Source organism: Coregonus lavaretus (genome assembly GCF_964263955.1).
Source record: "Coregonus lavaretus genome assembly, chromosome: 13".
In the NCBI taxonomy this organism is placed as follows: Eukaryota; Metazoa; Chordata; class Actinopteri; order Salmoniformes; family Salmonidae; genus Coregonus; species Coregonus lavaretus.
The window spans coordinates 32,205,161-32,221,200 of record NC_140000.1 but is presented as its reverse complement, the minus strand read 5'-3'; the positions used below and the strand labels follow the sequence as shown (position 1 = coordinate 32,221,200).

Sequence of the window (16,040 nt, the reverse complement as noted above, 5' to 3'; positions counted from 1 at the left end):
GGGCAGAAAACATGTTAATATGTTGTTTAGAGCACGGTTGTCATCAGGACCTAAACATTTGTAGCTAGTAATAATAACTCAGCAGGAGAGAGAATAAGGAATAAGTAGGGTAAGTGGAGAGAGAAATTATGGAGGCATACCTACTGAAGCTGAGAAAGGCAGAGGGAAGTATGTGGTAGTGTGATGCAGTACAGTAGTCTATGAGAGTTGTGATATTGGAAGTAGAGAGACAAGGCCACCAGAAAAAAGAAAAAAGTCCTTTTAAAGATAAATAAATATTCAGGGCCAGTAGATAGACCCACAAGGTCTTCTGGAAAGGCTATTTATGGAGCTTTCCCAACTTCCATGTCACAACTGACTCATGTCTAAATTAAACAGGCATTGGAAAATTTGACTTAACACACAATTTTGCTCTCAGGAGTAAAGGCCAGCCTTAGTTTATTTTCGATCACTAAGCTGTCAATCTTCAACAGCACCATGCTGTAGACTTTAGCCTCCACATTTTCCAGAACCTCAGTTGACAGTCTGACGAGTACATTTCACTTCTAAATTGACTTTGTTGTCAGTTGCTTATTGCCATTGTGTTTGAGCCTGCTTGGACTTGGATGACTGAGACGTTCTTGAGACTGGATGACAGAGTGACCGTGACCAGGGGTCAGCCCCACAGGACTCTAACAACATGCAGAGTAAATAACCATCACAGACACGTCCATATGGCATACCACAGTCCAGCGCTGTTCCAAAACCACCATTAGTCAGCACAACATTAAAGCCTATTTAGGTTATCTCCGCTTCCATTAAAGTCATCCTCATCCTGAAAACTCCACCCATCTGGGCTCTCATTCTCTTTTGACTGAGAGGAGCTTCTCAAAGTCTCCCTTCTGAGCAAATATGTGAACCACAGGGCTCTGTAAATCAGTGAGGTGTTAACTTGTGAATGTATGGACACTATTGCTGGTTAAAACAGCCTTGAAAATGGAGATGGGGTTGACTTAAAGAGTCGGCGGCCGGGGTGTGGGATGTAAGACTTTTAAAATGCAGCCTTCCGCCGTGGTCTTCTCTTGAGACTTTTCATGCTCTGTGTAAGGGGGTCCCTCGGGAGCTACAGTGTTGCCGGGCAGGAGTCCAAGTCTCTAAACAAATCAGCAACTCTGAAGCCTTGGGCTAAACATTCACATACTTCAGGCCAGTCCCTCTTCAGCACTCATTAGTCTAGTTCCAAAAACAGTCTGGGCTGATATAGCACGTCTGATGGACAGTGCTGGGCACAAGTATTTATGCAAACAGGCAGCACTGTCAGAAGGCATTAAAATCCCTCTGTCACTCTCACAGCTGTCCTGTAGGGGGCAGTCACTATGCTATTCAACATGTTGTTCCCTTGTGACAGCTAAACCGAGCCTACACCCAGAATGCAGCTAAATTCATATTAAAGAAGCTGTACATCAAGGGTCATTTCTGAGCAATATGTCCGTCCATTTTAGTGGACACCTTTTGGCTCAGGAGCACCCCCAGAAGCAACATGTTTTAAGGTAGGCTAGATATGAGGGAGAAACTTACATGTTTAATGTCTAAAGTCTTTTAGCTACTGAATTGCTCTTCTCAGTCTAAATTCCCTGGAAAATCCCTATTCAATTTGGCTTCTGTTCTGTTCCCATTAATAAATAAATGCGGCTAAAGTAAATCCTTGCTGACCTGCCATCTCAAAATAACAACAACACTGTGAAGACACTATAGAGTGAGTGAAAGACAGTCCTGTGCAGTCACAGCCTTATTGGCTCCACATATTTTCAGTCATTTCATTATCAAAGTAGGTAGGCTGATTTATTTCCAGTTCTACAAATCATCAGACCTGAAACGCTTTGGCCGTGTTTTTAGGTGGGCTGATTTATTTCCAGTTCTACAATCGTCAGAACTGAAATGCTTTGGCCATGTTTTAAATGACAGCCATCTCTAGGCCTACACCATGCTGGAGTATAGCCTTGGGATAGCCAGTGTGAATGGGATTCCAGTTCGAATAGGATACATGGCATAGGTTCAACATCAATGGACATTGTGTGTTAACATGAAACCTATGAAAGGGAGGCACTAAAATGGTTGTCCCTTGTCCCCACTGCCTTTTATGATCTCCCATAATCTCTTCCATCCACAAGACAAGGCCCACCTACATCGCAACCGGTGCTCTGAATGAATCTTTCCAAAAAACACAAAGGCGAAAAATAATGAAGCATTGGAACTTGTTTCTAGCTATGCAAACACCTTCACCATTACAATGAGCAAAGGCTGTAACACTGCAACCCCATAACATAACTCCATTGCCAGTGGCTCAGGGGGATAGAGCACTGGTCTTCAACAATCACATAACTTTCTCTGTGACAGCATTCCAGTTCACAGTGATGTTGTGCTTGGTGGCGAGCTTGTACTGCTGCCTGTGCAGGCCAGATTGTGTTTCTCCACTGTTTCCTAGAAAGTGGATTTGGAGGCCCATTGACCAGATTTACTTTGTCATTGACATTTGGTAATATTCAAAGTCCTTTGGGAATCGTGTCAAATCTGATAAGCCGAAACCCTCAACCTGTTTATCAGACAATGTCCTCACACAACCTCTTTTGATACAATAGGCAATCGGTCAGTCCAAATTCCAAATCCACTGACTAGCCTCACTGGGATAGGCCTAGTCCTCATCTCAATAGCATTAGGTCTGTTCTTTTGGTTATTCCCTTGGTTCTCCATCGCTAGACCCATATTTATGTCAGGACTTTGTAAGACTTTCCCTTTCAAACAACAAACAAAAGCTGTATTGAGGAAAGACGGGAGTGACATGAGCAACAGAGGGCTGGAGAGGGGAGGTTGGAGCCATGCTTTATATGCAGGCGACGAGGCCATCACCGTCTCCCTCTATGTGTCTGGGACCAGTCTAACGGCTTCTCCATTGTCCAGACCTGAAAAAGACTGTCTTCGAGAACACACAAAGCCTCAACGAATCAGCAGGTTAGGTCATTTAGACGGGTCTGTCCCAAAGAAAAAACAGGCCAGAATGAACAGGCAGATTGAGATCTTGTGTGTGTGTGTGTGTGTGTGTGTGTGACAAGGTAAAATGAGGCTGCTTGGCAGGTGCCACCGAGGTTGAGTTATTGGAGCGGAACAGGGGTGCACTTTCCCCGTCTGGCCGCTCCACTCCAGTCCATCAGCGGAATGTCTGGCGGCCGGCGATGCTTGTGGTCGCACCGCCACACCTGGAGACACCTGGCCACACCTGGGATACCTGTGACATCACACACACAGTCCTGGGAGTTCTAGGGCCCGCCTAGTGAGGGAGATTGACAGGAGCATCTGACCTGTGATAGGGCAAGAACAGAGCACTCTTTGTCCCATAGCCACTCATCAGCTTAACAGTGTCATGAAAGCTTATTGCCAGCTAACACCCGCCTGCATTTCACGTTGGCCCTAAAAAAATTAAGAGTTTCTGTATTACTCGTAATAGAATGGCCTATGTCTTTAGAGGACAGTGTACACACTATACACATCAGCCATGGCTACACAGGGCCCCCACACCGAGTTGTGAACTTGTGACCTCCCATCAATAACAAGTTTCCCAACATTCCAAAATATTTGGAGAGACATGCTCATTCTGTAGGTGAACAAGTCAGGGCTAGGCCCAACACTCTCACAACCGTCCAATGGCACCTTTTTCCAATTAGGACAGCTTTGTATTATACCTTTGGTCCAAGATTTACAGCCCAGACTAGAGCACATTAGGATTCACACAAAACCAGTCCCTCTCAATCACTGGCTGCTCTTCCAACCAACCAACCAACCAACCAGCAACCCATAAAGAGTGCTCCAAAAGCCAGAGTTACAGCTTTAGAAATGTTTCCATTACAGATTTGAAAGCTATTTGTTGCCGTGTGTTTGTTTCTAAATGTATTTATTCTAACCTTGGTGAGAGGAAAATGCAAGGCTTGTGGAAAAGCTCTAACTATTGGGGGAGAAAACCAATGAGTGTAGCAGCCAAAGAACGGTTAGATTCAGAATCATTCAGGCTAATGATGACTTCCATTTGTTAGAGACAGAGGGTTATGATAACCCAGCTCCATTGCCAGGGTCAGCCAGTTGGCATTCCAGCACATCCTCATTGTCCAATCAAATACAGTGTTGTTCCACAGAGTTTTCACTAAGCCAAGAACACCGATTAATGGACGTCTGTTGTCTGATGGGCCATCTGCGATGTCATGTGGAGCCTGTGGTTACAAATGGGGCATCCAATTGCTGTTCTGGATCTTTACCACCGTTTGATTTTGGGCTGAAATGTTACATAACACCAGACTAGCTATTTAAACCTCAATAAACTGCATATTACTGCTTAATCAAGGGATCTCCATTTTCTGGAGAGTTGAAAGTTAATGCCAGATTGAATTCTGCACCATTCCACACTATTTTGGTGATATTGAATACCAATCCATGATGAACAGCTGAAAATCTTCAGTGCATCATAGGGGTCTTCTGAGGAGAGCCATCTTCCTTAACATCCAGAGATGTGAGAGGACTGTCCCAGGTCAAGGTCTTCATTGATGCCACCCTGACCCTCTAATGAATGGTAAGGGCAGTGTCCATCCATACCATGACCACACTCGGCATAGGGTTAGCCTAGTTAGCACACAAAGACCCACTGAATGGGCATCTGTTGGATCACCTGTGCTTCACTACATCTGTGTTTGAGGTGAAACACCATCCCTGATAGGGCGCTCAGAGAGAGCGTTTCACTTCTTGTTGTTTTTCATGCCAGCGTTTCGTGGCAGGCCGGCCCAGCAAGCGTCAGAGGGCTGCAGTGTGGCCTGGGAGCCTGGGATTCACAAAGGCTGCTCATTAATAACTGATCAACCCAGAGAGACAGAGGACGTCTGTGGAGTCCATTCAGCTCTCTCTTCCTCCCCACAGAGACCCCTTTCTCTGCCTCGCTCCCCACTTTATTTCTTTATTGCGTGGTGTGCACACAGAAAACACACCTATAATATCCTGTTCCACCTTTTCAGAGAGGGGGAGCGAGTGTTGAGCGAGAAAGGAGGGGTACGAGGTGAATGGAGAGTGAGTGGAGGGGGATGAAAACAAAATTGACTCTTGCAGATGTGAGGACACGCCGCTTTTAGCAACCTCCATCCATCAGCATCAATTAGTGTGTTGTCCCTCTCACTGGCTCCTGTCTGAGGCTGAAGTGGATCATGTGAGGGAGGTAAACACATATCCCCAGGGTGTGCTGAACCCAGGAGAGGGCAACAATGTCCCACTGCTGGACCCACAGAAGGCTGCCTGTTGTTGAGCAGCAGAACACACTTTAACAGTCATTTCCTACCTTCTCCTCTAATTTCCTCCTGCTGGTTCATGGACAAGGTTGACAGTGAAGGGTTCACCCTGCTGCATAAAAAGCCTTTTTCTCCTCAGATCAGAAAACGCTAGTCTTACCTGTGCACTTGTGTGTTTAAGTGTGTGTGCCTACGTCTGTTTCGACCTGACTTATGAGGGTATCAGGTAGATCACACCAAATCAAAGCTGAGGCATTCAAGAAGGCAATCTCAGTGTCTTTGCACTCAGTGCTTATGCTTCATTGACTGCTGGCGGTCAAAAATAATTGTGGTTTAGCCCTACTTATAGAAAAATAAACATTCTTTAAAAGCAAGTAGCCTAAGCCGATTCATATAGCATATCTCTTGTAAAAGACAATCTTGGTGATTATCAATTGGCAAAGAGAGAAACCCATTGTAGCCTTCTTTGACTGATGCAAATAGACCTGCCAATGTTTTACTCACACTGACTATTAAGCCTATACTTTGGTCCTGGCAGTCTTTTGGTGTATTAGGCCTAACTTAAAGTTTTCCAGACGAAGCACGTTTACTACAGAAGGAGAGTTAAATAAATAGGTTGCTGCACTCAGTCTCCAATGACTCCCAAATGAAAGCAGTTTATCTTAATCAATCTCATTAAACCCCCCGTCTTCTCCAAAAAAAGCAATAACACGTGCTCTAGCTAGCTCATTACGACGGGAGACATTGAAGTAACATGAAAAACCTCACCATAAAACATGAGACTGTGGGTCTCGTAACATTCACTCTTCACACTCCGACACAGAGCGAGATGAGCATAGAAATATAATGGATAGACTAACCAGGCTCTCTAGATCTATAGCTCATAGCCTAGTCCATGTGACCAAATCCAATATGGCCACCCAAATAAAATATTGTTGTGCTGACAAGTATCTTTGCGGTTTGCACCTAGTGAAGCATGCTTGAGAAGTTGTGCAACTCAAATAAAAATCTCAAAGCCATTCCCTCTGGAATTTCAACATTCAATGCCATTCCAGAATCAAATTCACTGTGTTTGTCTGACCAATCAACGTGTCAAATTCATTGTCCAATCAAATTAAAGCTTGCACTGAAGGGCAAGTTTTCTTACCAAAGAGGCCCAATCACAAATGAAAGACCATTTGGGATACACTAAATACAATCAGTAGACCAATCAAGTTTCACCATACACTAACGGCCTAGTTGTCCAATCTGAGAGACTCTAAGACCTCTACAGCTCTCTTGTACAGACTGTCCATTCAAACCGCTGGGATGCAAACTGGGATGTGCGGCAGGTAGCCTAGCTGGTAAGAGCATTGGGCCAGTAACAAAGGTCGCTGGCTTGAATCACTGAGCCGACTAGATGAAAGATCTGTCGATGTGCCCTTGAGCAAGGCACTTAACCCTAATTGCTCCTGTAAGTATCTCTGGATAAGAGTGTCTGCTAAATGACTAAAATGTAAATGTAATGTAAACAACCAGTTTACTAGATGTAAACAAACAGTTTAGACAGGGTTCAGAGTTGACATGACCAACTTCTGAGTCAAAACAGCAGAAGCAAGAACCTGGCTCAAGTTTTCAGTCTATCAATGATTGGGGATTAGAATCCGATTCAAGGCAGATTCAGTGCTCCCAGTGACCAATATCACATAGGCTGCCCTTGACAAAACCCATTTCTTATTGGACTAACAATAAACTGAGGTATGGAACTGTACAACACAAAGTAAAACCATACTCCACTCTACAGCCAGCCACATTCACTGTGTAAAAAAAGACATCACTCAAAACCATCATGTGGTAGGGCATATGAATTTAAAAAATGGACCACATTTTCCATTATATTGCACACATACACGCCTGTACGCACGCACACAAACACCTGTGCATGCACTCTGTGTGTGAGAGCTGGTCTTAGAGGAGTGGACTCATTAACCTTCCTGACAAACTGGGCTCTGTGTAGGCAGTGGGCCTTTGGCCCCCCTCCAGGAGACAGGATGTTTGAACTGCACTGACTGACTGACTTATCAGCAGCTAGGTAGGGACAAGGACCCTGACAGCCATTTCAACAGTAGTAAATGCCACTCTTTATCAGATAAGGGAGAGCTTTTACCCAAAGACCTCCACTGATTCAAGTCAATCAGAGAGAAAATTTGAGACCAAAGGTGGGTAATATAGCAGGGGTCCTTCCATTTTTTCTTACCTAATTCCTAAAATGTAATCTATTGAAATTAAATAGCACTCTAATATTTACATATATTGTGTTAGCCTAAATACAAGATAAGTATCCTAATTAGCAGTTGAAAGGCGAGTACTCAACTAAAGCCTACAAGTCCTTGTTCTTCTCTTTTACAGCATCAAAGGAAAAATACTGTCTGACACAAGTCCCAATCAGCCTGGTCTCATAGACTAGACATAACATAGTAAATGTAAATTCGAGACACTCATTTAGTATGATACTGTATGTAACGTTTGGTATGGTTACATAAGACAGATGGTTACTTAAGGCAAAAATGAAAGTAGGGTGGTTGGTCGGCCGTATAACGCCAATATCTGGCAACCCAAAGGTTGTGAGCTCGAAACCCATCACGGACAGCTTTAGCATTTTAGCTAACTAGCAACTGTCCAACTACTTTTTAGCTACTTTACAACTACTTAGCATGTTAGCTAACCCTTCCCCTAACCTTAACCCTTTAACCTAACTCCTAAACTTAACCCTAACCCCTAACTCTAACCCCTAGCCTAGATAACGTTAGCCAGCTAGCTAGAATTTGTAACATATTATATATTTTGCAAATTCGTAATATATAGTACGTGTTGCAAATTTGTGATATATAATACGAATTATAATTCGTAACATATTGTAATGACCTGACTAGATCATAAAATAACAACTGTCCAGACAGAGGATTGAGTTTACGAATGGACGGTTTATTAAACCAACTTTACACAGGCTACTGTTTGGCCGTAGCCCACGCCAAATAAATGAAAGATAACCCACAAGCCAATCGTGACCTTCTCTTGTGAAGCCCAGACGTAAAAAGAGAGAGAACAAAGGCTAAACCTGGTCTTAACTTCCAATGCTCCATCCCCCTGCCCAACCCCCCTCCACGCCACTCCGCCAACCGCCAGGATGCCCGGCATCAGAACATTCCAGGCATTCCCATGATTGGCAGATAGCAGGTTGATTGACATGTCGGACCCCGCGAACACTGGGTACTGGTAGGTACAACACAACCATCTACTAGCCTAACACATAACACACAGCTGTCTGTGCGGGTCGCTACACAGCCCCCCCACCACAAAGTCCCTGGTCCCCGAGGGAACAAACAAAGTCTCTGAAGCGACCCGGAGGTCTCCTTTGCCTGCGTGGCTGTGATGGCCGCAGAGTGCCCCTCTGGGAACCAGGGGATGAAGGCAAGGACATGGGGGACAAGGAAGCGGGAACGGGTAATACAGTCCGTGGCTCTGGGGAACCACGCGGTGACACAGGGGGAGTGGGCTGTCTGGAGCCTTGTCTGCGGCACCTGGGGGTGGGTGCCTGGATAATGTCATTGCCAGAGAGGGGAATTGTGGGGGTTCCTGGGGTTTGGGGAGAAGAGGCCCCTCTATATGGGGCTAACCTGTCCCGGTGCAGTGTCACCTTTCTCCCCCTGGGAGGAAGCTGCACCCGGTAAACAACCTCCCCTACCCTCTCCAGGACACTGCAGGGTCCCACCCAGTGACTGTCCAACTTGGGGCATCTGCCTTTTTTCCTTAGCGGGCTGTAGACCCAGACCAGCTCCCCAGCCACAAAGTGCCTTCCCCGGGTGTGCACGTCATAGTTCCTCTTCTGCCTCACACCTGCATTCAGCAGCTGCTCTCTGGCGAAGGTGTGGGCTGTCTCCAGGCGGTCCTGGAGTCTCCGGGCATACTCCGGCCCCGGGGAAACATGAGGGCTATCCAGGGGCCGACCAAACGCCATCTCCGCAGGGGTACGGATCTCTCTCCCCAGCATGAGGAGGGCAGGCGTGCAGGAGGTGGAGTCTTGGACAGCGGAGCGGCATGCCATGAGGACCATAGGCAGGTGCTTGTCCCAGTCACGCTGGTGTTTGGAAGAGACGATGGCCAGCTGCTGTCCAAGCGTTTTGTTGAAGCGCTCCACAAGGCCATCACTTTGAGGATGGAGAGGAGTAGTGCGGGTCTTGTGCATACCCAGCCTCTCACACATGGTGGCGAACACACGGGACTCAAAGTTTCTGCCTTGGTCGCTGTGGATGGACTCTGCAGCTCCAAACCTGCTGAACATCCCCGCTGTCAGGGCGTCGACGATGGTCTCTGCCTCCTGGTCAGGCAGAGCATAGGCCTCGGGCCATTTTGTGAAATAGTCCATGGCCTTGAGCACCCAGCGGTTTCCACTGTCTGTGGTGGGGAACGGCCCAACTACATCCACTCCCACCCTCTCCATGGGAGCCCCCACTGGGAACTGTTGGAGCTGAGCATGAGAGCGGCCTGGGGGGCCCTTTCTCGCTGTGCAGTTGTCACAGCAGCGGCAAAAGTCTTCCACATCCCTCTTGTGCTGCCCCCAGTAAAAGCCCTGACGGAGGCGGCGCAGTGTTTTTGTGACCCCAAAGTGTCCAGTCCCCACCCCCCCATGAGTACTCTGGAGCACAGCCTCCCGCAATGCTTTTGGGACCACCACCTGCCACCTCTCCTCCCCCGTAGCTGACTCCTTCCATGCCCGCTGTAACACGCCATCAGCCAGCCGCAGTCGCTCAAACTTTGACCACAACCCTTTGGTCGCGAGTGAGAGCGCTGTCACCTCTTCCCATGGTGGCCTCACCTGCGCCTCTACCCACTGTAGCACTGGCTGTAGGTCTGTGTCCCGTCCCTGCTGCTGCCCCCATTCAGCCACGTCGACAGTCTGCAGCTCACAGCAGACAGGCCCGCTCGCCCGACACACTGTGGCACAGACCCCCTCCTCTGCACACAGCTCTCTCTCCCGTCCCTCTCTCCGTTCACAGTGGCGGCAGCCGTCTGCAGTACAGGGCCGACAGGACATGGCGTCGGCGTTGGAGTGGCGTGCCCCTGCCCTGTGCACCACCGTGAAGTCATACGGCTGAAGCTCCTCCAACCAGCGTGCCACCTGCCCCTCTGGCTCTCTGAAAGACATGAGCCACTGGAGAGCAGAGTGGTCAGTCCTTACAGTAAAGGGCAGACCACCCAGGTAGTACTTGAAGTGTTTGACGGAAGCCACAACAGCCAAGAGCTCCCGCCGGGTGACACAGTAGCGGCGCTCATGTTTGTCAAACGTTTTGCTGAAGTACGCCACCGCTCTCTCCCCCTCTGGCCCCACCTGGGCCAGCACCCCACCCATGCCCACATTGCTCGCGTCTGTGTCCAGGATAAAGGGCAATGTGAGGTCAGGGGGGGCGAGCACGGGGGCCTCGATCAGTGCACGTTTGAGGGTGTTGAACGCCTCCTCACACTCCACTGTCCAAGTGAAAGCCTTGTCCTTCGGCAGCAGGCGGTTCAGTGGAGCAGCAACGCTTGAGAAGCCCCGCACAAACCTCCTATAGTACGAGGCCAGGCCCAGGAAGCTCTTCAGCTGACGCTGGTCGGTGGGGGTGGGCCAGTCTCTGACAGCCGCTACCTTGTCCTCCATGGTGCTGATCCCCTCCTTCCCCACTCGGTGGCCCAAGAAGGACACCTCTCTCCTCATGAAGTGACACTTCTCGGGGTGGAGCTTCAGACCTGCGGCAGCCACCCTCTCCAGCACACACCGTAGCGCCCCCAGGGCTGACTGGAAGGAGCTGCCATGGGCCAGGATGTCATCGAGGTATACCAGACACTGCTGTCGGGGGATGCCATCCAGCACCCTGTCCATCAAACGCTCAAAAGTAGCTGGAGCGTTGCACAGGCCAAAGCACAGGACCTTGAACTGCCAGTGTCCTCTGTTAGTGGAGAACGCAGTTTTGGCTCTGGCCTCTGGGGAGAGGGGCACCTGCCAGTAGCCACTGCGGAGGTCTAGTGAGGAGAACCAGGAGGACCCCCTAACCAGGTCCAGCGACTCATCGATACGTGGTATGGGGTATGAGTCCTTCCTGGTTACCTCATTCAGCCGCCTGTAGTCCGCACAGAACCTCAGCTTGCCCCCCTTCTTCGGAACCATGACGACTGGCGCCGCCCAGGGGCTGTCTGAGGGCTCAATGAAGTCTGCCCGCTGCATCTCCAACACAGCCTTGTCTGCCGCCTCCTGGCGTGCCAGCGGGATACGGCGGGGACGCATCTTGATAGGTCGAGCATCACCTGTGTCGATCTCATGCTGCACCAGATGAGTCTGACCCACCTCTTCCTCACTCAGCGCAAAGCTGTCTCTGAATTCAAACAGCAACTGCCTCAACCGTTCCTGCTGCTCGGGGTCAAGACCAACATAGTTCCTCCCCCATATCTCCCTCACTGCAGACAGTGTCCTCTCCCCTCCCATCTGGGGTAGCTGGGCTGGGGGGGCGCGGCCCGGGCTCACAGAGGACTGCGTCGTGGAGGTAGGTGGGGGAATGTAACGCAACGCCGTAGGTGACAGGGGGGCTGGGGAAAAGTCACACCCAGATGTGGGGGAGGGGGGGGGCAGCCATGAATCTCTGCTGCTTTAACTGTTGGAATAAAGGGTTTGTTGGGTTGAGTGAATGTGACATTAGGGGCCATGGTGACCTCCGGCCCTCCCTGGAAGCTCAGTGTGCCCCTATTTAGGTCTAACTGGCAGCCTGTGCTCCTAAGAAAGTCCAACCCCAGGATACAAGGGTCCTGCACAGCCGCCACCCACACCGGATGACGCACAGTCCTGCCCCCTACTGTCAGAGTCATTATTCCCTTCCCTTTCATGGGTGCCAGCTCACCTGTGACTGTGCGGAGCTGCACAGTTGTAGGCTCACACAGGTTGAGTCCAACCTGGCACAATATCTGGCCTCACCAGGGTTACTGTGGACCCAGTGTCCACCAGGGCGGAGCAGGGCACCCCCTCCACAGTGACATGACAAAAGTCCCCAACACAGGTCCGGCCCACCACAACAACAGGCTCCATCCGCTTGCCCTCGTCTGCTTCTGGGGGAAGTGGAGCCTTGCTTCCCCGTCTGTGCCGGTGGGCTCCTCCTGAAGAAGATGGTGGTTGGGATAGAAAGCCAGGGGTCCGCACTACCCGGTCTATGCGGACCCCGAGCCGTTTCCCTGAGCTCTGGGGGACATGGGGCAATCTCGGCGCAGATGGCCTGGCTGGCCACAACCCCAGCAGACCCTGGGACCAGGGTGTGTGTTTCGTGCCGCCTGTAGCGACACAGCACGAATGAGTTCTGTCATTTCAGCCACCCATGCAGGTTTTTCCGGCTCCGGGCTGCTCTGCCCCCCAGCTCGCACAGAGGGTCTGTCTCCCTGCACCCCCACCAAAGCCCCAGCTGAAGCCCCAGCCCACACCAGCTCCCTCTCCAAAGCCATCTCCAAGGCTACCTGCAATGACTCAGGATGAGCCAGCTGGGTCTGTATGCGCAGCTCCGTAGGAGAGAGCGCCTGTATGAACTGGTCCCGTGCTAGCTCGCTCTGCACGGAGGGGGGCATGTGAGCATATGCCCGCCGAGAGAGGCTCTCAATGTCATTAGCTAGCACCCGTAGAGGCTCTCCAGGCTGCCTGCGTCTATTACTCAGTTCGGAGCGCAGTAGCCCGGGCTGTACACACTGTCCATAGCGCCTCCTCAGTGCTCCCACTAAAGCACCATAATCACGTCTGTCCTCGGGGCTAATCAATATCAAACAGGCCAGAGCTTCATCCGTGAGGCATAAAGCCAACTGCAGTGCCCTATCTTCATCCGACCACCCCCTAAAATGAGCTAACAGTTCAAACTGAGCATGAAAAGCTTCCCAATCCGCCTTACCGGAATACTTCGGGGTCTTAACGGATACGGACGCAGCTGGGAACTGGGCGCCGCCATGTTTGTTTACATCCTGAGCCCCAGATTCCTCGTCCCGCCGCGTCGACGTCACCCCTTCGGTCTGCCCACCAGAATCCGCGCGAAACACAGTCGACAAAGCACTCATGCCCGCTTCAGCCGCCATCACTCTAACGTCCTCCCTCAAGCGGCCTCTGGGCTCCGATGCCCTGGCGATCTCCTCAGCCAGAACCCCCGACGTCCATGCACACGCACCTCCTTGGCCATAATCGTCCCCTACCTCCACCTTCACTTTCGGATTCCCTCGAAGCATCTTCAACCCCCGTTCTCACCTACGGTAGCTAGCCACAGAAGTCAGCTAGCTAGCTGGCTAACTTTTATCAACGTTTTTACTTCTGACACCAATGTAATGACCTGACTAGATCATAAAAGAACAACTGTCCAGACAGAGGATTGAGTTTACGAATGGACGGTTTATTAAACCAACTTTACACAGGCTACTGTTTGGCCGTAGCCCACGCCAAATAAATGAAAGATAACCCACAAGCCAATCGTGACCTTCTCTTGTGAAGCCCAGACGTAAAAAGAGAGAGAACAAAGGCTAAACCTGGTCTTAACTTCCAATGCTCCATCCCCCTGCCCAACCCCCCTCCACGCCACTCCGCCAACCGCCAGGATGCCCGGCATCAGAACATTCCAGGCATTCCCATGATTGGCAGATAGCAGGTTGATTGACATGTCGGACCCCGCGAACACTGGGTACTGGTAGGTACAACACAACCATCTACTAGCCTAACACATAACACACAGCTGTCTGTGCGGGTCGCTACAATATCATAGGAAATGGGTGCTGGACATCCACAAATTAATACATACCATAATAAATGTTGTGTCTCGGATTTACGTACAGAATAATATGAAATGCTCTGAGACCAGGTTGCCAAAATCGGTCCCAATTTATGGACAACGGCTATACAACAATATGGTAGCGTTCAACAGGCAATTCGTTTTTCTGACTGTAGTACACTACACATGTCTAATTCAACAGTTTTGTATTTCTGTTGACAGATGACCCACAATTTGCACTCTCATCGTGATGACCTGATCAGAACCATTGACAGGGATATGAAGCTGTCACTCTCCCCCACGTTGACCAACAACATGTAGCCTCACTAACCTGTGACCGCAAATCTGTAGGGGAGGCGGGGCTCGTGCGACCAAGAAAACACTAGAAAGCTCCCTCCGTTACCAAACTCAAACACAATGACTATGCTTTGCAGCCTAGCAAAGCTACCTCCTGACATTTTGGCTAATTTCTTTAACCGTTGTGGCAGCCTCTCTGTGCTATTTTGAAAACGTATTCCTAAAGTGGCAGCCTGTGCAAATGTACATTTTCAGTGACAAAAACTAGGAAGAGTTTCCGAAGTCTGACAAGCAAGTCGAGGGGGGGACCTATGCTTCATTCCACTCATGCAATTGCGAAGGTTAGCAGCTGACCGACTTTTGTTCTTCCACTCACCAAATGAAAATAATATATTGTTAGCTCGTTAATCTTAAATGTACAAGTCTCCATCATGCACAGAAGGCTGATAGTGGGCTGGCTGTCATTTAATATTTGAAAAGCTGAACTTGTGTAATAGGTATTACGCGGGGAGGATGGGCTTTCGCGTCATTTCTTTTAGCTAGGGGCTACTGAAAAAAGACTGCGAAGGCGAGAGTGGAACAATTTAATGTAACCCGCTCCGAGGGGCGTTGGGCTCCTTTAAATCTAAATATAGCCTGCTCTGAAGCTGATACTCCTGAACATGTAGGCTAAAGCGAACACTTCGTTTAGTAAAGAAACGTACAAAGTAAACACAAAAAGCACTTGTTTTGGTTACCTTGTTCAGGTAGGGGTTACGTGTAACGTCATACCCCCTCTTCTTCGTGTAAACAAAGGTCTTACTTTGGTCTTCGGATTTATGCATCTCACTCTCGACCGATTCCCGTTTGACTAAACCGTGTGCCATGTTGCCTCCCTCTTTAAATAGCGTACAGTAACCCTGACCTCTGTCGTGAACCCAAGTCAACAAGTGGATGCGCGGGTGAATGCTCTCTCCGGCACACTGACAGCTCTGACAGTGACACAACACAGCACGAGCGCAACGTATGTCTACCTACCATGAGGAATGGAGTTAGACTAAAGTAATTAACAACAATACTATTTTATTGCTTGGATAAGATAATGCAACTATTTACTTGTATTGAATAAATGTCAAATGCATGTGGTAATATTTCTATGCTGGTGAATTTATTTTCTATTCCATCCTGAAAAGAGCTAGGGGCTATGTTATTAATAATTTAATTTGAGTGAATATTGGCTTTTATCCCTTACATTAGGAGCACTTTTAAAAACAATGAGCCATGAAATCTTGAACAGCCATAAAGGTTTATGGCCAACCTTGAGCACGCACACACACACACCCAGTGGCGGCTCCTGAAAAAATTCTCAGGAGGGGCAATTTTTCTGATGATTTAGGTGACCTACACACATTTAAAAAAAGATATGTCCAGCAACAACATGAAGACAGGGGCAGCATATAAGTCAATACCAGAAGCATTTATTGACTGATCTGGGGAGATGGATTCCAGTTTCTGTGACAGATTATAAATAATCTCTGATGCCTTTGTTATATTAGCTTTTGGTTGAATGTACTGTCGTAGTAAATATATAATGTTATAGCTTGGTCTGACTAAAATCTTGTGCATGACCCATTTTGTGTTGGGCGTTTGTTTTCAATCAATGCTGTTCCTA

General features: G+C 48.9%; 1 protein-coding gene across 1 annotated transcript in view; it reads right to left on the bottom strand.

Annotated features, from left to right (window-relative positions):
• The window catches only part of LOC311139875 (NADP-dependent malic enzyme-like), a 130,497-nt gene extending 115,211 nt beyond the window's left edge, over positions 1–15,286 (bottom strand). The window contains exon 1 of the mRNA XM_084174866.1: positions 15,127–15,286. Within this exon, the coding sequence (XP_084030992.1) occupies positions 15,127–15,255 (129 nt within the window). The 5' untranslated portion in view covers positions 15,256–15,286. The remainder of the gene's footprint in view (positions 1–15,126) is intronic.
• Positions 15,287–16,040: the final 754 nt, after the last annotated feature.